The 21,903-nt window shown below is 40.6% G+C and overlaps 7 protein-coding genes across 12 annotated transcripts; 1 reads left to right on the top strand and 6 right to left on the bottom strand.

The window, feature by feature from the left end:
* Nucleotides 1-15: 15 nt before the first annotated feature.
* LOC108144116 (lysozyme 3) lies at nt 16-1,659 on the bottom strand (the record flags this gene model as incomplete). Its single annotated transcript, XM_017268759.2, has 3 exons — nt 16-583; nt 641-817; nt 1,500-1,659. Coding segments are annotated over 3 exons (597 nt in total), but the record flags the coding sequence as incomplete, so codon positions are not given.
* On the bottom strand, nt 1,633-2,362 carry LOC108144556 (lysozyme). The gene is made up of 2 exons (XM_017269535.1): nt 2,059-2,362; nt 1,633-1,998 (listed from the first exon to the last, which is right to left on the bottom strand). Exons 1-2 carry the CDS (start codon nt 2,300-2,302, stop codon nt 1,763-1,765), a joined length of 480 nt encoding a protein of 159 aa, XP_017125024.1. The 5' UTR covers nt 2,303-2,362; the 3' UTR covers nt 1,633-1,762.
* Nucleotides 2,363-2,466: 104 nt separating this feature from the next.
* Nucleotides 2,467-3,351, bottom strand: LOC108144555 (lysozyme). The gene is made up of 2 exons (XM_017269534.2): nt 3,210-3,351; nt 2,467-3,150 (listed from the first exon to the last, which is right to left on the bottom strand). Exons 1-2 carry the CDS (start codon nt 3,277-3,279, stop codon nt 2,735-2,737), a joined length of 486 nt encoding a protein of 161 aa, XP_017125023.1. The 5' UTR covers nt 3,280-3,351; the 3' UTR covers nt 2,467-2,734.
* A 715-nt stretch (nt 3,352-4,066) lies between these two features.
* LOC108144485 (lysozyme) lies at nt 4,067-6,543 on the bottom strand. Its single transcript, XM_017269415.2, has 3 exons — nt 6,346-6,543; nt 4,498-4,668; nt 4,067-4,429 (listed from the first exon to the last, which is right to left on the bottom strand). The coding sequence occupies exons 1-3, from the start codon at nt 6,422-6,424 to the stop codon at nt 4,197-4,199; spliced, it is 483 nt and encodes a 160-aa protein (XP_017124904.1). The 5' UTR covers nt 6,425-6,543; the 3' UTR covers nt 4,067-4,196.
* Nucleotides 6,544-7,036: 493 nt separating this feature from the next.
* LOC108144486 (probable elongation factor 1-beta) lies at nt 7,037-7,973 on the bottom strand. Its single transcript, XM_017269416.2, has 2 exons — nt 7,803-7,973; nt 7,037-7,685 (listed from the first exon to the last, which is right to left on the bottom strand). The coding sequence occupies exons 1-2, from the start codon at nt 7,880-7,882 to the stop codon at nt 7,091-7,093; spliced, it is 675 nt and encodes a 224-aa protein (XP_017124905.1). The 5' UTR covers nt 7,883-7,973; the 3' UTR covers nt 7,037-7,090.
* A 260-nt stretch (nt 7,974-8,233) lies between these two features.
* LOC108144484 (far upstream element-binding protein 3) lies at nt 8,234-14,423 on the top strand. 5 transcript variants are annotated; one of them, XM_017269410.2, is made up of 8 exons: nt 8,234-8,369; nt 8,566-8,654; nt 8,727-9,854; nt 10,398-10,556; nt 10,619-11,127; nt 11,581-11,842; nt 11,900-12,379; nt 12,803-14,423. In XM_017269410.2, exons 2-7 carry the CDS (start codon nt 8,577-8,579, stop codon nt 12,260-12,262), a joined length of 2,499 nt encoding a protein of 832 aa, XP_017124899.1. In that variant the 5' UTR covers nt 8,234-8,369; nt 8,566-8,576; the 3' UTR covers nt 12,263-12,379; nt 12,803-14,423. The 5 variants fall into 5 exon arrangements, with proteins under 5 accessions (XP_017124899.1, XP_017124900.1, XP_041563141.1 ...); XM_017269411.2 differs by having other exon boundaries at nt 8,238-8,369; nt 8,543-8,654; XM_041707207.1 differs by having other exon boundaries at nt 8,238-8,654.
* A 2,791-nt stretch (nt 14,424-17,214) lies between these two features.
* Nucleotides 17,215-21,706, bottom strand: LOC108144815 (protein DEK). Of its 2 annotated transcripts, none has more exons than XM_017269945.1 (11): nt 21,627-21,706; nt 20,889-21,132; nt 19,714-20,189; nt 19,232-19,652; nt 19,065-19,165; nt 18,823-18,999; nt 18,566-18,754; nt 18,421-18,505; nt 18,242-18,363; nt 18,032-18,184; nt 17,215-17,733 (listed from the first exon to the last, which is right to left on the bottom strand). In XM_017269945.1, the coding sequence occupies exons 1-11, from the start codon at nt 21,627-21,629 to the stop codon at nt 17,719-17,721; spliced, it is 1,986 nt and encodes a 661-aa protein (XP_017125434.1). In that variant the 5' UTR covers nt 21,630-21,706; the 3' UTR covers nt 17,215-17,718. The 2 variants fall into 2 exon arrangements, with proteins under 2 accessions (XP_017125434.1, XP_017125432.1); XM_017269943.2 differs by lacking the exon at nt 21,627-21,706 and adding an exon at nt 21,216-21,233.
* Nucleotides 21,707-21,903: the final 197 nt, after the last annotated feature.

Below are 21,903 nucleotides of genomic sequence, written 5' to 3' on the forward strand. Positions count from 1 at the left end.
AAGCTTTAGCAAACGTAAGTCGAAATCCGGATATATTATTGAATATGTACTACCAGTATGTTAACATGTTGACTAACAAATTATAAAAAGACGAGAGAATATTAAAGTAGTTTTCATATACCCCTCTAATATATATGTATATATATATATATATGTATCTATAAATAAATCTATAGATTCCATACCAATATTGGAAACTGTTCAAGCGGCAAACATAAGCAATGTTTCGATGTATGTGTATATGTGTTACCAGGATTGTTTTAAAAACAGAAAAAGATATATCCGTGAAAAAAAAGCGGCGAAGAAATTAAATAAACAATCAATTATGTTGAAGCCGCCGTTTCTTTTGCTTGGATAATTTTCTTTTCTGCCAAACGTTTCTTGGCTTTCAGGCATTGGTTGAATACCTTTCCGAAGAGATTGGGCAGCTCTCCGCGACACTGAAGATTGCCCAACTTGTGGAGGGCTCCGAAGTCCAGGCAATCGATGTGATCATCTCCATTGCAATCCTGTCCGTGCTTAAACATATAGTTCTGGACCGTGTTGGCTGCGCAGTGGGGCTCATTCACGCAGTTGGTGAAGGCTGAATGATGGATTTTTTACTGGGATAAACAATTGGACAGAAAATATACAAACCTACCATCATCGGAAAGCGCTGAATCGGTTGGCAGAGTAAGTTTTCCCGCCTCCACCCAGTATCCCCAGGTAATCCGGAATATTCCGCAGGCCCCATTCACACAAATTGCGGATGCATTGCAGCCACTCATTGTTTCGCACAGACAGTCCAGGCAATCTTCCGTGACCGGTTTGTTTTCCACTAAATGCACAGCAACAAAAAATTTAACATAATAGGAGAATTAGTTGGTTAGTTCTTAATTTTCTAAAGTTATTTAGATTCATCAAAAAATGAAAATCTTTTGAGGTTTATAATTATTTGTTAATATAAATATATATCAATATATCAAATCAAGAATCTTGTATAGGCCTGGTTTTTGGTTTTAGGTAATCTTCCTTCAAGGGTTTGTTTCTCCAAAAAATTAGATTTATTTGAAATTTTAAGTTTTATCAGATTTAAGCTAGTGGCAATAAAAAACTTGTCTTCTGAAGTATTTACAAATTATAAGTATTTAGCCTGGTTTTTGGTCTTAGGCCAACTTCCTTATGTTACTAAGTACTGATAATTTAGCATGGTTATTGGCTTTACTTTTGGAAAAATAAATAGATTTTGAAATTAAAAATTATATTTTGTATTTCAACTGCGCTTTCTTAACTCAGTCAGTGTGCGGGAAAAGTGGAAATTGGCGGATGTAACTGCCGGCTTTATAGTATAAAGCCATTCCGACAAACTGGCTTTAGTTCACTACAAGTATACTGCGGGCGCAAATGGATTACCATAATTATAGAGCACTCTCTACTGCGTTTTAAGCCTCACATAGCACAGTGGTTTTTACAATAAAAATTTCGCTTATATCTAGCTTTTGGAGATGAGAAGCACATACCCACTTGGTTGGACCCACTGTGCACCAGTAGCCACAAACAAGTCAAGCCGACGATTAATCGAAGCATATCTGAGCTTTGATTCCGATCGAGAATAGAGAACCCGACCTGTTGCCGCCGTGTTGACCACAAAACTGATCTTACTTGGCTGAAAGCCACTTGTTTATTAATCAAAATAAAAGCCTATATTAGCAATGCAATTTTCGCACATAAATTACGACGACTCTTCCTCATAAGTTCGTTACTATTTACTAGGTAAGGGGTTTTAGTTTGATTTCTGAGGCTTTCCATCCCGAATAGCGCTTCTCAAACAGCGATTGAAAATATTGCCGTAGGTAAAGGGCATATCCGCTTTGCAATTGAAAGGACCCATATAGTGAATGGCTCCATAATCGTAGCAGTCCTCCCTCTCATCATTGTTACAATCTTGTCCGTACTTGACCATATAGCTCTGCAAAGTGTCCGCTGCACAATAAGGATCGTTGGCGCAGTTGGTAAAAGCTGAAGGATAATAAATAAGTAAGGATTAAACTATCTAATGGTTAGCCGCTCAGTTCTTACAGCTATCCGTCAAGGGCGAATCGCCTTCTATTGTCAACCTTCCCGAATCCACCCACTGATCCCAGGTGATCCTGAAGATGCCGCATGCCCCATTCACACACACAGCGGTGGCATTGCACCCACTCAAAGCCTCACACATGCAAACCAGACAAGTTTCTGTAATGGGTTTCGCTTTCTCAGCTGCCACCCATTTCCCGCCAATTGTTAGGCCAACAAACAAAAATAAAATATGTCTACAATGCATTGCTTAGCTGCGAGATATGTATTCACTTCCGATTCGATGCGTTCCGCGATTGATCAGCCACTGAAACGATTTCAGCAACGACTACTGATTTTTATTAAACACTGCGCTGAGAATTAGCTCTATCAAAAGTGACTAATGGCAGTAATAGGAAATAGACAATAGTCTAGTTTTCAATTAGGAGTGATTCCCGGTCGTTATTTATTTTCCATAAAAATCTTAGTTTATTAGCATGTGCGAAATTTATTTCAAATAGATTTGATTTCCTCAAAAAGTTTATAAAAAATAACAATATTTTAAAAATATTATTGCATATATTATTATATATTGCATATCAAAAATTTTGATTTTGTTTCAAAGGCTTTATTAAAGAATGAAATTCTTAAAATAATAAATGAAATTAGTTTTTTCACTCAAAATAACGAACAAATTGTGTCACTCAAATCCCTCAAGCTCGTATTTTTCGATGCACTCATCAAAAGCACTTTGGAATTTGTAAGGTGGGTCCACTTGGCAGCCATAAGCCCCCATTTTATGAATTCGGGCATAATCGTGGCAATCCATCTCGCCATCATCATTGCAGTCCTGACTGAACTTCTTCATGTAATTCTGCACCAAATCAGCGGCACAGTGCGGATCATTGGCACAGTTGACGAAGGCCCTTTCTGAGTCGGGATGCTCTCCATTGACAGTCAGTTTTCCAGCATCCACCCAGTAGGCCCAGGTGATGCGGAAAATGCCGCAGGTGCCCTTTTCCGGACTGGTGCAAATCGCCGTGGCATTGCAGCCGCTGATGGCCTCGCAAATACAGGTGAGGCAAAGTTCTGTCACGGGTTTGTCCAACACATGACCTGTGAATACAATTTGTTTATACATATACTTGTTCTTCAAATATTTTTGGAAAACTCACCTTGACCTTGCACCAACGAAGGCCACAGTGTCAGCAGTATATAAAGAAAATATCCCAGTAAAACTCTCATTTTTCCGCTTGTTAAAACAATTGCATCCAACACCTCTGCATATAAACCTCCGAATGGTGCTGGCGAATCCAATGAACTGGGTACTTGCCCGGTAAATCCGTCAAACTAGCGGGCAATACCGGTTTCTAGGGCGCATCCGATAGCGGCTGCTACCACTTATTGCTCAACTAAAGTTTTAAATCAGAAGCCGTAAACTGAAAGACTTTCATTTTATCAGTTCAAATAAATCACCATAAATTATGGTTCTTATAAGTAGTATAAGCTGTTAAGATTAAAGCCCTCAGATCATATAGCCCTTTACATTCCAAGAAAAAATTTAATACATTTAGTGTGCAACCTATTTTTTTTCTTTACCTTAAATAATTTTAAAAAAATTTTACCATAAATATAAACGTATAATTAGCAAGCATAATATTTAGAAACAATTGGTTTTTTATTAATAGACTTGTATTTCTATAAAGTAACAGCAAAAAGTATGCAACGTTTTAGAGTAAAAATATGTTATAGCATGTTAAAGAGGCTGGCTGAATTTTTTATGCACTGTGCAAAACTTTACAAAACAATAAAACGACACACTCAAAATAGGTAAAATTTCCTTTTATTAACGTAATTTTTCATAAAATTTAGTCCATTTCAAATCCTGCCTATAAACATAGTTTTGAAAACTATGTAAATTTAAGGTGTCAAGTATATATTATCTAACGTTGATCAACCAATTTAATGGTTATAAAACTTTGTTAATAAATATGTGAGATGCCAGTACTAAAAACTTTATTGAAAGCAATGATTTATATTTATTCGCTTGTCGTATTGTCATTTATTATCAATCTTCTTCGAATTCAAATGCATTGCCATAAATTATTAATTATTACATTATTAAAATTTAATTAAAACATAAGTTTAGCAAGATAATGGGATTACTTGCTGATGCGAACGTCGATGTTCTGGAACGAGTTGAGGCAGTTGGTCAGCTGCGTCTGGTACTGATAGCTCAGCTCGCCCTTGCACCCGTATCCGCCCAACTTGTGGATGGCCGCAAAATCATAGCAGTCGATGGCATTATCACCATTGCAATCCTGTCCGAACTTGGTCATGTAATTCTGGATCGTGTTGGCCGCACAGTACGGATCGTTCACGCAGTTGGCATATGCTGTGTGGCAGATAAAATGTTCATAAGATATATGAAATATGTATAAAGAAGAAGAGAAAGGATTTTACCATCCTCCGCCTGGGGACTCTCGTTGCCCAAGGTCAGCTTGCCGCCGTCGGACCAGTAGGCCCAGGTAATGCGAAACAGGCCACATACTCCGCCGCCGCAGTAACGGGTCTGATTGCATCCACTGATGGCCTCGCAGATGCAGCCCAGGCACACATCAGTCACCGGCTTATCTGTTTGGGGGTAAAAGATCATTCAAATCGAATCAGTTCAGTTCAGCTTTGCTGATTAGCAAGCGTAAATATTGCCAGAGCAAAACTTGAATTGTGTCACACATTTTTGCCCAGATCATGTCATCGCTTTATTCAGAGCATTCGGTAATGTTTTGATTTTTAAGAATTATAAAAATTTAATATCTTTGGAATTCCAGCAGTACACAGAGAAAAATTAAGAGGTTATTGCTAAATATAAAGTGATGAGACCAACAAAATATTTTCAAAATTTAAATTAAGTATACTTTTTAATAATTTTCAAGTATTAACCTCAGTTTCCTACTATAATCTGTATATAATCAATATAAAATTCATTCCGAGTAAGCTGGCTCATAAAATTTCAAAAAATTTTTTATTATAATAAATTATATTCAAGGAACAAAAAAAAATTCCACTGGCTGCACGCCCATGAACCTGAAAATATAATACCCTCTGTTGAATCTGTCAGCCTCACGTCCCCATCTCATTTTTTACCGAACTAGTTTTGCAACTTTCAATGGCAACATTGAAGCATCTCCGTAGAACAAATCCGGCAGCCCGTAGGCGGGGATGAGTCAATAAATCGGCGTTATCAAGACCTTGTTCTTGTAATTAAATTTTGTATTTTTAACGAGTATTGGTATTGGCAATTTGCAAAGTGGAGAAGATTGGCTGGCAATCAAGCACAGCATGTCTTCTAGCCTTCTGCCTCACCCACACGCGCAAATCTAGAGGTTTCTGAGTTCACTGACCTATGCAAAACAATCTTGAAAGGCTCCAAAATTGGGTCAAGATTAAAAATGGTTTATCACGCTGCCAAAATAACAAACGAAAATAAATTTGTGTTATTTAAAATTATAACATTTAAACTTTAAAATGCTTATAGCAGATTCTACTTTATATATAAACATCTTTTAATGGGTTTTTCTTGCCCTGAGATAACACACACGCAGGCAGAGATAATGCTTACGATCCGACGTCGTCATAACAAATTGTCACGAAGGTGGGATGTTCATCGGGCTAAACAATAGAGTACTAAATTGCACTAAAAAATTTAATTCCGGAATCGGGGAATTTTGTTTATTAAAACTACATCCTTTTTTCAAACACTTTGTGTTAATTACCCATTTAAACAATTATTTTATTAAACAGAAATCGTAATATTTACTGCCCATGATTAATACATAATTTTATAAATATACTACCAATTAACTTCCGCTTAATGTAATGCGTATTTACAAATCGGAAGTAATTTCAATGGCAATGTTAAGTTATTAAAAAACCAAAGCATTCAACGGCCCGTGTATCAAATGATAGATGTTCGATTATTGAATCTGAAACCGATCCAAAACCCCGGAGCAATAATGGACGTTTGTCAACTTCCAGATACTTGTTGTATGCAAATGCTGACAAACATGATGGATAAATGTTTCTGGGAAATACGTTTAAGAACGAAACATGTCTTCCCGCAGAACAAAAGAAACAAATATCTATACAATTGATAATTAATGTTAATGAATGCAGACGATCAGGTATTTGTGTTTCGAGTTAAAAGCAAATCTCAGCAAATGCGTAACAAATTCGTCTCGAGAACAATAACAAGAACGGAAATGCTCTCGCCTATATATTTATTTATTATATTTGATTTATTTGACTCACCCTGGGCTTGAATAAGAGCAGCGAATCCCAGGCACAATAGAGCGCCAATGGCCAATGTGCAGCACAATTTGTTGGCCATTTTAAGCGGTACTTTTGTCCGAAAAAGATTTGTTTAAAACTGCAATTTAAAAAACCTCTAAACAGTATTCTCTAGAGGTGTATAAAACCGAAATCTATCGAGCTACGCGATCAACTGAGCTGGGAATGCTACGAGCCTCGCTTTTTTGTTGACAAAAGCTCACCCAAAAGCTCCCCAAACAAAAGACTCAAGCTGAGAACTCGAGAGAGTGGTATTATTAACCTAAGAGATATATATGATAATATACTTTGGTTTCATTTTAAAAGCATACTTTAAGGTGTCAGCTGTTATTGTACTGAGTGCTGCTTTAATAACACTTTGCAACAAATTGTATAGCTGGACCAATAAAAGCCAAACTCTAACAAGAAATGGTTCTGTACTTAAATATACAAGTATTCTTTGGCTTGAATTTTAACTGATTACAATTTTTAATTCTAATCCAGAAATTCTGTTTTAAATGTATTTTTTTAGGCTTCAACTTTAACTGTTTATGATGTCCTAACGATAGGGTTTTTAAGACATGAACCCAACATAGCTGGAACATAAACTACAATTTCACTTCTAACGCTTTAAGTTGGATAATATTATAAAAGTAAATAAAGGTACCTCCAATTTTTAGTTACTTCGCTTTGCTCATGTTTATTGAAAATATATGAATCTCAGTGCTTAGATCTTGTTGAAGGCAGCAATGTCGACGGACTGCACGAAGTCCTCGAACTCCTCGATCTTCTCCTGCAGCAGATCGATGGAGACCTTGTCGTCCTCGATGACGCACATGATCTGAAGCTTGTTGATGCCATAGCCGACTGGCACGAGCTTGGAGGCGCCCCACAGCAGACCGTCCATCTCGATGGTGCGGACATGGTTCTCCATCTCCTTCATGTCTGTCTCGTCGTCCCAGGGCTTGACGTCCAGGAGCACCGACGACTTGGCAATAAGGGCGGGCTTCTTGGACTTTTTGGCGGCGTAGGCGGCGACGCGCTCCTGCTTGATGCGCTCGGCCTCTGCGTCCTCCTCGTCATCGGATCCGAATAGATCGACATCGTCGTCATCGTCGGCGGCGGCTGGCTTGGCAGGAGCAGCGGCCACGGTGGGCTTTCCACCGGCCAACTGGGGCAGAGGAGCTCCAGTCCAGGCGGCGCGCTCCGCGGCCTCGAAGGAGGCGATGTGACGGTACCAACGGGCCACATTCACATTGTCGGCGGCGGGGGCCTTGCCCAGAGCCTCGAACACGGACAGATCGGCTTTGCTGGGAGTGTATCTAAAAGGAATTGAAAAGTAATTGCAATTAGTCTATGCAAATTGGTGAAATCTTCTCATTTGCCGACGTGGTGTGGGTGGACTTAACCTCACTTTCCCGCCGCGTGCAGCAACTCACCCGCTGATGTAGCTGTTGTCGGCCAGGAAGTTGTTCAACTCCTTCAGTCCCTGCGGGGTCTTCACATCACCGAAAGCCATTTTAAATGCGTTTTTGTGGGGTAAATTCGCGTTTAACAAATCTGTAGCCGTGCTCTGCACAACGTTGCCGACGAAAGAAGAACTAGTGGTGGAAAAACATCGATCACACTATCGAGTAATCGATGTTTTTGGAACCATCGATAGTTACATTGGGAGCATTCCCCATTAATGGGCCTTTTTTTAAATTTAAATCAAATCCCACTTAAATATTCGAGGCTTAAGAGGAGTATAGATATTAATGTAGTTGAATTTGAAAATGTATTGTAAAAATAAATACAACAGTATTTTACATTATCCCTGGTAAATCCCTCACAATGCGCAATGTTACCGTTCACCGAATGCCTTGAAAATCCAGGGGTCGAAAAAAACGCCACCAAATCCGTATAATGCTACACAATTTTTTTGCAGACGCATAATTTTCACCGCAAAGCCGAAAGGAAAGTGCAGAAAACGTGTTAAATAAGTGCGAAAATCGGCAGCCAAACAAGTAAGCAACGCAGGCGTTTCAATAACAATTTCAAATAGCTGTGAGAAAGCCGGAAAAAGACGTAAAAACTCACACAGCGGGCTTTGTGTGAAAAACTCTCCCCTTTTCGGCTATTGAATTTTCAACTCGTGCGGAGCTCATTAGAAACGAAAAAAAAGTGTAATCCGGCAAAGGATCCGTATTATATATCTTGTAGGACAATCCGAGATGAGCGAGTTCCAGACGCAGCAGGCGAGCATTAGTCAATCGCAGGCCCTCGCGCAGGCAATCCAGCGTGCCAAGCAGGTGAGTTCCGGAAGCGGAAGAGGAAGCGGTGTGTATATCGATGTTCATTATTTATCCGTGCAATCCATGCAGATTGCGGCCAAGATCCAACCGAGCCAGCAGGGCGGCGGCGCTCCTGTGGGTCCATCCCCTCCAGGGGTCGGTGGCGGCGGAGGAGGAGCACCCAGTTTCAAGCGGCACAACGACGACGGCGACAGCGGTCCCGACTGCAAGCGCTCCTTCGGAAGTCCCGAGTACGGCAACAACAGCTCCAACATGAGCAGCGGCAGTGGAGGAGGCGGCGGAGGAGGAGGAGGCGGTGGCCAAGGTGGAGCCAGCATTACCCAGGCCATTGCCCAAGCGGCGGCAGTGGCTGCTCGACTGGCCGCCTCCGCAGGAACCAGCTGCGAGGAGCAGATCCGACTGCCCGACTCCGTGGCCGGTGCCTTCATGGGCCGCGCCAGCAATGACACCATCACCCACATCCAGGCGGAGTCCGGTGTCAAGGTGCAGGTCATGCAGGATCAGGATCGCGTCATCATGCTGCGTGGCCAGCGAGATACCGTAACCAAGGGTCGCGAGATGATCCAGAACATGGCCAATCGGGCCGGCGGCGGACAGGTGGAGGTTCTCCTAACCATTAATATGCCGCCACCAGGACCCAGCGGCTATCCTCCCTATCAGGAGATCATGATCCCGGGCGCCAAAGTGGGCCTGGTCATTGGCAAGGGCGGCGACACCATTAAACAGCTGCAGGAGAAGACCGGCGCCAAGATGATCATCATCCAGGACGGGCCCAACCAGGAGCTGATCAAGCCGCTGCGCATTTCCGGCGAGGCGCAGAAGATAGAGCACGCCAAGCAGATGGTGCTCGACCTGATTGCCCAGAAGGATGCCCAGGCTCAGCAGCAGGGCGGTCGAGGCGGTGGAGGCGGCGGCGGAGGAGGTGGCGGCGGTGGCCCTGGCATGGGATTCAATAACTTTAACAACGGCAACGGTGGCGAGAGCGTCGAGGTCTTTGTGCCCAAGATCGCGGTGGGCGTGGTCATTGGCAAGGGCGGCGACATGATCCGTAAGATCCAAACCGAGTGCGGCTGCAAGCTGCAGTTTATCCAGGGTAAAAACGACGAGATGGGCGACCGGAGGTGCGTCATCCAGGGCACTCGGCAGCAGGTCGAGGATGCCAAGCGCACCATCGATGGGCTGATTGAGAACGTGATGGTAAGTCGGGGAGTTCAAGGTTTGTCAAATATTCCCCAAATTCATTTGTTTGTGTGGAATTTAAATATAAATGCGGAGACCTGGTCAAGTCTAAAAAGAAAAAAAAACAAGACCTTTGTGTTGTCTAAATTTCGGTTTAAAAATATTAAACATAATTCATAGTCAAGTCACTTTAGTTTCATCAACTCACTTTTAACCATCACCGCCTTTCATTCAGAGATCAATGCGGCGATCTAATCAAAAGCGAAAAGGAAAACAATGCAATTATATTAAGAAAGCAATGCAATCATAATTAGAAATCAATGCAAATATATAAACAAATTTTTGCAATCATATAAAATAATTAATGCAACCATATAAAAGTATCAAATTGAAACCATCGAAAATGGCATACATAAAATATTAAACAACTTTTTAATTAAATTACTTTAGTTCACAAAGTTTAGTGTTGGCTTTCTAACAATCACCGCTTTACATTCAGACATATTTACAAACATTTAAAGATTCTAATTAGTTCGTTACCTTAAACTTGTTGTCTTATAGCAACGCAACGGCATGAATCGAAATGGAAATGGAGGAGGCGGCGTTGGCCAAGGAGGAGGTGACTCCGGAAACTCCAACTACGGCTATGGATACGGCGTTAATCACGCCCAAGGCGGACGGGAGGAGATCACATTCCTAGTACCCGCTTCCAAGTGTGGAGTAGGTTCACAGACGAGGTCTCTACAGTACAAAGCTCTCTAAATTCAAACCTTTCCCGGCAGATTGTAATTGGTCGAGGTGGCGAGACCATCAAGCTGATCAACCAGCAATCTGGAGCCCACACCGAAATGGATCGCAATGCCAGCAATCCGCCCAATGAGAAGCTCTTCAAGTCCAAGGGCACCACCGACCAGGTGGAGGCAGCCCGCCAAATGATCTCCGAGAAGATAAACATGGAACTGAATGTCATTTCCCGCAAGCCCATCGGCGGTGGAGGAGGCGGCGGCGGAGGAGGTGGTGGCGGAGGCGGTGGCCAGAATAACTCGCACCACAACCAGCAGCAGGGCGGCTACGGTGGCCCCAATCAAATGCAGGGCGGTGATCCCAACTCCGGCGGAGCCTACCAGCAGCAGCAGCAGTGGGGCGGACCCTATGGCCAGCAGGGATGGGATCCGTCCGGACAGCAGCAGCAACAGCAAATGGCCATGGCAGCCAATCAAGGAGGAGCCGCTGCAGCGGGAGGAGCAGCTGGTGGGCAGGACTACTCTACACAGTGGATAGAGTACTACAAGTAAGTGATAGCATGAGCAGAAAGACTTAGGTTAAATGAAAAATACAGCTAGTGTTGCCAGGTGTTCAGTTCTCATAAAAGTTTGATTCTGAATTAAAATAGGGTAAACTTTAAAAATAAATGCTGAATAACGAGCTGTTTCCAAATATATAATATTATTTCCAAATATAATTGTTAACCTTTAAAGAAATCTGTTTAAATGAAACAGATACAAGTGCGGATTATATTTATCAAACATAAAAACTGAAACATGACTGAATTCTGCCGACTATCCTTGCTTCCATTGAATGTGCTTTTTTTTAGAAACTGTTTCATTATTCAATTTTTTAATATGCTAGATCTAGCCTAAGATATGCTAAACTGGCAACAATGCATATAGCACAACCATTATTTAATATGGTTAAGTATTGTCACAATTAGATGGTTGTATTAACCTTTTTCTATCCCCTTCAGACAAATGGGATGCCATCGCGAGGCTGAAATGATCGAGCAGCAAATGAAGGCCAAGCAGGCGGGCGGCTCCTCAGGTCCTGGGCAGCCGCAACAACCGCAGCAGCAGCCGCAACAGCAGCAGGCACAGCAGCAGTCGCAACAGCAGCAAGGAGGCGGCGGCGGTGCCGGTGGAGCCGACTACAGTGCCCAGTGGGCGGAGTACTACCGCAGTGTGGGCAAGATCGAAGAAGCCGAAGCCATCGAAAAAACGTTAAAGAACAAAGTTTGTTTATATAGATACCCTTCGCTTTAAGCTTACTTATTAATTCCATTGTCCTAGCAGCCACAGAATGGAGCACCGGGTGGCCAGAACAATGCGCCCAATCCCAGCCAGGGTGGACCCAATCCCGGCCAGCAGCCGAATCCCGCTGCGGCGGCAGCAGCTGCCGCGGCTGCTGCAGCGGCGGCCGGAGGATATGGACAGAGCATGACGCCTAGCCAGTACGCCCAGTACTCGCAGTATTATGCGGCGGCGGCTGCAGCTGGTGGCCAGCCGCAGGGAGCACCTCAGCCCGGTGGCGGAGGGCAGGGCGGTGGACCGCCTGGCGGCTATCCAGGCGGTTATCCCGGCGCTGGCTACGGCGGTTATCCCGGTGCGCCGGGCCAGCAACAGCAGAAATCGCACAAGAACGACAAACACTGAGGACGCTCGGAGGGATCGGGAACGGCGGGAGTGGGGAGGAGATGTATGTGGGACTGGAAGCGGACGCCAAAGTGGAAAATGCTGCGTTCGGCGGACGGTGCAGGTGCCTTGCATGGGGTGAGTTGTAAACTTATAAACAGTAGTTGATAATGGAGTGTGTTAATGAGTCCACTTGAATTGAATTGCCTTTGAATTTTGCTTTACGTATTTTTGCTTTACCCATATGCCTACCAAATGCTTGCCTATTTTTATGTATAAATTCTCTACTTTATATACCATTTCTTATATAATAATATTTTTGGGTCAGAGATTTCCATCTAAGCATATAGAAATTTTCATTTTGGATTTTATTGTTTTTTCTAAGAGGGTTTTATAGTCAATGATAATCATCTGTTGTGATTTGTATTGTAATTTCATTTTTATTTGTGCCATCCAAAATTGAATTTCGTAGGCTCATTTGGAAAATAATCTGACCCATGTTTTACATGACGTGTGATATCCTAACCAAATCTTGTTTACCATGCGTAAAACTCTTTGCAGTGATCTATTGTTCTACTATGTCCTATGTCTTTTATCCCCCACAAAACTAGCAAATCAGAACAGAACAAAAGCAAATGATTTTTAATTGCAATAACAGCAGCAAAAGCAGAAGCAGAAACATCACCAGATAGACAACACACGGCAGAATGGAGACGGCGGTCTGTGGTGAGAGGAGGAACCGGATCGATCTATCAGCTAATCAATTGGAGAGTGAAACATTAAACGTTTAGCTTGTGGCGTCACACTTTTGCATAAATGTAAATTAATATGATTAACACAGTCTATTATTTGGATAATGCCTATAACTTCCCCAATAGTTCTTAAGCGATTTCCCCGAGAACCTAAGTCTATCTATATATCTATTCATAAACGCAATCGAACGAAAGATAATGCTCTTGCTGTTCATGATCACCAATTGCATCGACACACTAAGATAAGCCAATTGAATCCGTTTTGGGTGTTTTGTTCTTTTTTTGACATCTGCATATATATCTCTCGCATATATAATTTCTTTCACCGTCAATTCAGCGGGTGTTTTACTATTGAAAGACAACCTTCGTGAAAATTCTCAAATGCAATATGAAATGCTATATCGTTAGTAGTAGTACTGCAAAACTATCGATAAATTCATAACCCTTACTTGATACTATCGATAGTAAAATTGATAGTAAGCTACGCGTAATAATTCTAATTATCGTTAGTACCAATCGGTAGTTTTGCAGCTCTAGTTAGTTCCAATACGTATATATAACATTTACAACAAGATAACGAAGTTTTTTATACAGGAGCCCATTTTCACGTACTTAGCTTAGCATAGTTATAATAAATATCATTTGAACAAGAGATGACAGACACGTGCACATCATCATCTGTGTCTGCTGATCTGGTAAGATTTAAAATATTTAATCGAACCGTATATAACAGTTTTGAAAATTGAGCGCCTGGTTTAAAGGTTAATCTTGTTAACTGATCTGACATTTTGCATAACAATATTTTCACCTTTCAGTTGTGGAGAACCCATGATATCATTTTCGTAGCAGTAAGCACTGAATTGATTTAAAAACTATTTCCCTATTCTATACTTGTATATTTTCAATCATAAACTTGGTAAAAATATATTTTTAATATTTACCTTTAAAGAACTTATTTATGAGCAGGATAATCATACCTGTGTTAATGTCGTTATTACCAGATGCAAACATAAAGTATGTACTTTCAGAGGCCGCTCTTCAGACCAGTTCATAACAGAAATCAAACCCCAAAACTTTTTCACACAAACAAACAAATAAAAAACTTGAAGAAATACAAACCACATATTATAAAAGTGTCAAACTTGGTAAGATCGTGTGTTGTTATTACTGTCTATTCAATTATACATATTGCAAATCAAACAATGAAAACATACCCAAATGAATGTAGGTCTACCATAATTTATAAACATAACTTTGACATATAATCTAAACTAAGTTTTACGTCTCCCCAAAAATATCTGATTGTTGCGTCAGCAGATGAACCATATTGTAACCGTTGTTCGGCTAGGCAGGCTCAGATCGGGACTCCGATCCAGATCTTGATCCGTCCTGCAGTCGGCAAGCATTGAATAAACATTTAATATACCGTATACTATATATCCATATACATACTGCCAGCATATAGCACTACGATGCTATGTGCCCTATTGCGTTTCTATTGATTATATTTATACCTGTTACTTTTATTCAGTGGGTGTTCAGGATTTGGTTGTGGGTAAGGGTTTTCTTTTTGAGTACCACATTTAAACTACTGTTATATATATCTATTTGCGATCAGTTTTTAAATCCAGTTCTGTCTGACTTTTAATTTGGTGTCTATGAAGGTGAAGTTTTTTAAACATGATATTACAAAAATCAAATCCTGTATAACAAATATAACATCACACAAAGAAGTAGCAGGTATCTCACTGTCGGGACCTCGACCGTATCGATCCTACTTGATATATTTTGCCAGCTGATTGTTTATTGCCATATTTGAAAATCGTTTATTGAGCGTATTTTCAGAGGTTCTGGGCCTTGGTCGTGGAACAGATCTTGGGGATCGGGACGGGCTTGTAACTTTTCCCAATCAGTTGACTGCCACAGTCGGTATGCTTTTGAATCATATTGGAGTAACATTTTTATATCAAACTGCACATATATTATACTCATAATTGATTATCCTGAATATATTCTATATACTATTCTCTGAAATTGACATATATATATATATATTTCTAAATATTTTCCTAGCGACTGCAACGATATTTAATTTCCCGAACAGTGCTCTACTGATTAATTCTGTGCTGTATATTTTTAAAATATCGTTTGAAGGTATCATTTGCTTGCTATATAAGCGGTTTTACATTGGCTCCCAAGCCTGTTCTATATTTATATTATTCGATTTCGTGTTCTATAATTGGTATCTTAACAGTTACTCAGGTCTAGTATTAGCAAGCTATCCAAAGCCCAACTCATTTTTTATACTTTGGCAGTTTGAAGCAGCATAGCTCAATTTTAAGTGGTTGCGGGAAGTCGCTTTTCTTCTTTTCATTTCAGCAAGGGTTTCAAGGTGTTCGTGGCCTTATGAATCAAGGTAAGTATGACCCAACCATATATTATTAGTAGTACTATACATTCAAAAACCCATTCCGTTGAGCATTTCTTTTGGGTCCAATGTCAAGCCGTTTATTTTTGCAATCAAATGATATTTTTGAAAATTTATATTTCTGCATACATTTCCATTTATTTGATTTAAATTACGTGCTTTGATCTATTTGCAGGACCAATTGAGAGAAAAGTTCATTCTTCCCCCTGTATTATCCACATTCTCATTGATATATGTATTTTTGTCTCGAAATTGTCGCAAATGTTTTTTCTTTCAATTTTTTTTATATATATTATATATTAACCATGATGCTTTATTTATTTTTACCAATGAACTGAATCATAACTGACTATCTGTGTGTTTCAGCCTTATGTCTGCGTGATAGATTCCAATATCAACCCGGTCAATACCATGAAAGAAACTAGTTTAATTTTCAACTTATATTAAATCGCTTGAATTCAATTAAGTGCATTATAAGTAAACTGGTTTTTATATGTCATCGTTATTGAATATTTAAATTTTCAAAATAAATTTCCCTATTTAATAAAAACAGTCTTTCTTTTTACAAACACGAGTTCGACCCAAAGTCCAGTGCGACCAAGAAAAGTAGTCATTTGGGTTTCATGACTGTGGCTCTTTTGAAAAAGTAATATACTTTTATCTTCACAATTTATGAATTTTTGATCCTTTGGTGTTTGTTCTACACTTTTTTTCATTGCTTTAATGAAATTCATAAAACAAACAATATCGTACATACAGGAAGCCATTGTTAAAAAAAATACTTTTCCAAATATCAGGAAAAGATAAAAATTTTCGTAAACCTTCCATGTTCATGTCCAGCTCGTTATTAAGAAAAAATTTCAACGCGCTGTTTGTTTATTACTATTCTGAGTCCACCAGGTATTTTATCTCTATCTGTATTAAAATTATTGTTTCACGTTTGTTTGTTTTTCGAGGAATAATGGGCTGCACGAAATATCTCAAAATAATATCCTAGGAATGGATCGCCGATCGCGCCCTTTACAACACTTAGATGCCCAGCATGCGCGCGAATAAATTTAAATATTATAATAAATTTTGGTTATTAATGTGGGGGGCCGAAATTAAGGATTTTCAATAATCCCAGTATTAAATTTTACAGCACAGGTGTTTTAATCCATCCCGAGAAAAAACACAAAATAGATTTTTAGATTTTAATTCAACGTACATCGAGTTTTTTGTTTTGTTTTGATATTTATTTACGAGTTTACTACAAGGAAACTTACATTGAGATGCGGCTGTGATAATATTCAAACTGATTTTGCTGGCAATTAAATTTGTTCTCTTCATACCGTTTTCTTTTCTATTCCTTTCTCTCGTTTAAAATTAACATACATCTATTTTTACCTTGTAAATATCTAATATTTAACTTTATTATTTTTTCTCATTCCGTTATTCATTCTTGTGTTTGTGTATTTTTACTCACATTTTGTTGTGAGCTTGTCTTGCGTTTATTAGCTGAGAAACCTTCCAATCCTCAATCAACCGTGAATCGAGCATTTAGTTGATCAGGAGTGAGGGGATGGGATTATCAGATCGGGTAATAAATTATAAATCGGGAACATACGCTGGTCACCACTAGCTCCGCTTTAGTGTGCCTTAAAATAACTCGCCCAAAAGACACTTTTATTTTTTCATTGCCAAAAACGCTTGCAATCAATTAAAGTTAAATTGTTTTTCCATTCTCGTGTGTGTGTGTTTTTGTACTGCTGCCAGTGTTTGAATTTTAAGTATATATTCCAAGCCTTTGTAAATTTTTAATTTTGCCTTTTTTGTTTATTATTTCTCGTGCCTTAACTTTAAATACATAATTTCTTGTTGAACGTCAAATCAAAATGCACTACAGTTTAGTTCTTTTATCGGATTTTTACAAGTTTCTCTGTTGTTTTTCTTAATTTACACACTTTCTGCAGGGCTGTCGAGAGCACATACTTTCAAGAAAATAGAAAATAATGTGTATGCGTGCGTGCGGTTGGACAAATAAAAAGTTATATATACACATGAATATATATAAGAATGGATAGTCTACTGCCGCTGACTTTAGAATTAAGGTAAACTGCAGATAGCTTTTAGGATAGGATTACAAATCATATACTTATAGGACAACTGCTAAGAGTTACTTTTCGCAAACTATGCCAAACGTTGTTCTGTCTTGGCAAACAACTTGCAGACTTTGATGTCGCGGTTTGTTTTATTTTGTTTGTCTACAGGACCTGGACCCTCCCCCGTCTTCAAAGTGCACTCTTCGCTACTTAGTTTTATGTCGCAATTAACTGAAAAAGAGGAAAATTGAGGTTGTTAATTAAGTACAATACATATTAGTGCTGCAAAACTACCAATAGTGGTAGTATTGAATATTTTTGGGCATAAGTTAATATATATTATAAAGAAATTTAAAAATAACCGTAGTTAAAAAAAATAAAGAAACACTGATAAAAAAAAATCATTTCCAATAAAAATTAAAACAAACAAAAGACTTAGGACACAATCGAAAGATCTATACACATTATCGAAATTATCGATATTGTCATCGATTGTTTAGATGCATTTAAATATAGATTATTGACTTACCGCTTTGACTGTGGCCTTGATGAAATCTTTCTTGTCTGTTAGATCATAGTCTGGATATTTCGCATACACCTGCTTGCACACTGTTTTCATGGTAATCTCCTCGAGATTGGCTTTATCCAAGATCTCTTTGACATAGCCGCGTATTTGTTCATCCTGTAAATGCAATTGATTAGGCACCTATAATCTAGATATTAAGTGCTGACTACAAACCGTTGGGAATGCCAGTTTGCCCTTTTTGGTTAGTGGCTCGTCCTCGTCGGATTCATCTTTGTCATCGACATCATCCTCTTCTTCGGACGATTCTTTCTTTGATTTTTTCGATCGACTATCTGCTATGGATTTAACTAATGAAGTTTAAATGGATTTTGGACATTGTTTTCCGATCATACCTTTTCCAGCTGGCTTTGACTTGTTGTTAGCTTTGCTATTTTTCGCAGGCGTAGTGAGTTTCTTACTCTTTTTGGGACGTTCCTCCTAAAGGGCGGATAAATAGTTTATAACAACCTTATGATTTATTCTGTTTCGCTAGCTTACCTCGCTTTGATCGCTGCCAAACTCCGAGACCTCCTCCTCCTCTTCATCCTCGGATGCATCATCCTCTTCGCTATCGGAATCCTTGCGCTTTCGTGAAGCTGCTCCCCGCCCTCTGCCCCTTCGTCCAGCTGACGGAGGAGCTGCCGGTCGACCACGTTTGCCCACGGAACCACGCTTGCGTTTTGGGACCTGTGGGTTAAGATATTCAAAAAAAAGATTACATGGGTCATTATTAATAGTTTAACAGAGAAACCTACATCACTATCGGCTTCGGACACTTCGGATTCCTCTTCTTCCTCGGAATCGGAGTTTCTTCGGCGACTTTTGCGCGCCGGACGACCGCGACTTGGGACTTTGCGACCTGCTGCACCAGCACCACCACCGCCGCCACCACCACGGCCGGCATCAGAATCGGAATTGCCAGAGGGATTGTACTAAAACAAAGAAAGTAGATGTCAGGCAATCCTTGGTTCTTGGTTTCTCAATAAAGCATACTTACATCTGAGCCCGATTCCGAGTCATCGTTGCGTTTCCTTTTGGGCACTGCCACTTTCTGCTCGCTCTCCTCAGAGCTAGAGAAATCTACATATGCGGACATTTCTGCAAGTAGAGCCCGATGTATGGTTATATATTGCTAAGTACTCTTAACCATTGAGATACACCTACTTTTTCCTGCCGTGGATCGTCTGGGACGTCCAGTGGAATTGCGAGCCGAGCCTCTACCACCAGCGGCACCGCTTGACTTGCCGCTCTTGCGCTTCTTGTCCTCCTCGCTGGGCGGGTCCTCCTCCTCCTCATCCAGATCCTCTTCCTCGGGGTCTTCCTCCTCCTCGTCGCCTTGCTCCAAGCAAAGCGATTCGTCGGGTTCCATTAGGAATTTCAGCACTCGCAAAACAGTCTCGTTCTTGCTGCCCTTGCGATCAAGGGTAAGGATCTCGCAGATACTGCGCAGCCCCTTGTTGTCCACCTTTTTGATGGCCTCCAGTTTTTTGTTGTACTCCGCTGAATCCTTTGCAAACTCAAAGCCGGCAAAGGAGCGCAAGTTTTTCTTCACCACATTGTTCTTGCCTTGGGCACCAAAGCAGAGCTGAAAAGTATAAGGAAAGTTATTTGGAAATTTTTGAAGGATAAGGTTTCAGTGAACTTACTGCATGCAAGGTCTGAAGGCCATCCACTCGAGTCTTGTTGATGTTCTCGTTGATGCGATCAATCTCAGCCAGAGCCACGACATTCTCATCATCCTCGGCCACCTCATTGTTCTTGTCCAAGCCATCGTTCTCGTCTCCGTCAGCATCTCCAGCATCCTCATCATCATCCTCCTCCTCATCGTCCTCTTCCTTGGCAACCTTGCCATTCTTGGCCTTAGGCTCCGGTTTCTTCGCCTTTTCCGCTCCGGACTTTGGCTTGGCCTCATCTGTGACATCCTTTTTCTTGTCCTCTGCTTCTGGCTTTGATTTCTTTTTCTCTCCCTCTTCATCACTGGCTTTCTCATCGTCCTCCTCCGGCTCATCGCCATCCTCCGTGTTCTCGTCTTCCTTTTCGGAATCCTCCTCCTTTTTAGCATCCTTACTATTGGATTTCTTCACCGCCGGCGAAGGGGATTTCTCCTTTTTGTCCGCTGCAGCTGTGTTCATAAATGAAATATCAAGTTCAGTAGGTACTTATTTATTTCTTTCTTCTTTAACTAGAATTATTGTAGGTAAAAATAAATAAACATCAATACAGATTAAGGTAGTTAGTAATTGTTTTAAACAAAAAAAATAAGATACAAAAAAAAGAAAATTAGTAAAATATTACAAAAAAAAAGTTAAATAACATGTGACTAATAAAAATAAAGTGTAATATTGAAAATATCTTCAACCTTGGGAAGTCCAATGCTAATTTGTTTTGGTAGCGCAAGGAACTATGAATATTGAAGTTTTGCTGTACCTCGGCATTTACTACGCAGAACCCATTTGAAGGATTTAGCATGAACAATAGCCAAGGAAAAGTGAAATTGTTGATCGTTTTCGAGAAATAATCTTTTATTGTAAGTAAACATTCTTTCTCTTGCCCAGAGAGGGAATCGAACCGCATGCCAACATAGCATAGCAGCATAATAAACAACGGAGAACGACGCTTTAGACCGCAAAGCCACATCGGAGCTCTCCCAACAAGTAGCTGAATCCCATCAAGAAAGTGGGGAATAGAGAGAAAAAGAGAGCTTTCCGACAGCGAGAGACAGACCGCGTTTTTGAAACGCGCGCAAATTCATTTCATGATTTTTGTTTTTCTCTCTCGTTCTTCACACGCACACATGGCCAGGTTTTCTGCTTTTATTTACCTGCATCTGATTCGGTATTTGAAACAACCGCTGCTGCGTCTCCTTTGGTTTTTTTATCAGCGTCGTCATCAGTGGCGGCCGCAGTGGCGTCGACTTCAGCGGCGGCTGCAGGGGGTTCGGCTGCATCTTTGGGGCCCCCTTCGACTTTCGCTGCCTCCCCCGCTGCGGCAGTTGCATTTTCCACCTCGCTTACCTTATCGGCGGCGTTTTCTTTGGCTGCCGTTTCTGTCGCTTTGTTAGCATCCTTTCGTTGCGGCAATATCGATATCATGGAAAGATACAAAGTCACAATTGAATTACACTTGCTAATTTTTTGGCGGCCACTACCATGGATTTTGGTGCGTTTTTAATCGCAATACGATTGTGTGCGTTTCTTTGGCGAGTTTGTGTATGCGTGTCTTCTCCACGAAACCAGCGAAAGAGCGAGAGAGAGAGAAAGCAAGAGAGTTGGTGATAGAAAAAACAACATTGCAAATCTATGAGGCAAACGCACACACTACCCATCTCGCTCGCACTCGTTGATTTTGCTATCTCGAGCCGCAACGACGCCATGTTTATACACACAAACGAACGCGGGAGAGAACCGATAGTCGGGCACTTTTGGCTCCGTTCGTTGGCCGAGAATTTGTTGCGCTTTATTTACACACAAAACTCGCTTGTTATCCCGCCGTTTTCAATCTGTCCCGCCGGCATAGACATTCCAACGCCTTTTCCCACATTTTTCACCTATTTACATACCATATTTCTAATGGTTTTTCTGTTTTTCCGTCAGCCGACACACATTCAATCTGGTCACTAGAAGAGGTGTCACAATCGATAGTATCGCAAGCGGCAGGTACTAAAAAATACCAGGCTTTAAATAGGGTGCTTCTTCGGTTGTATGATTTTGGCGGGCTTTTTAACTGGGTTGTTTTCTAATGGCCCAGAATAAATACAGCAACTTAAAATTGAATTTAATGCATATAAGTCAACTTATATAATGCTGTTGACACTTTGTATCATAACAGTAGTAAAC

The sequence above is a fragment of the Drosophila elegans genome, unplaced genomic scaffold, assembly GCF_018152505.1.
Source record: "Drosophila elegans isolate 14027-0461.03 unplaced genomic scaffold, ASM1815250v1 contig_183, whole genome shotgun sequence".
Taxonomy (NCBI): Eukaryota; Metazoa; Arthropoda; class Insecta; order Diptera; family Drosophilidae; genus Drosophila; species Drosophila elegans.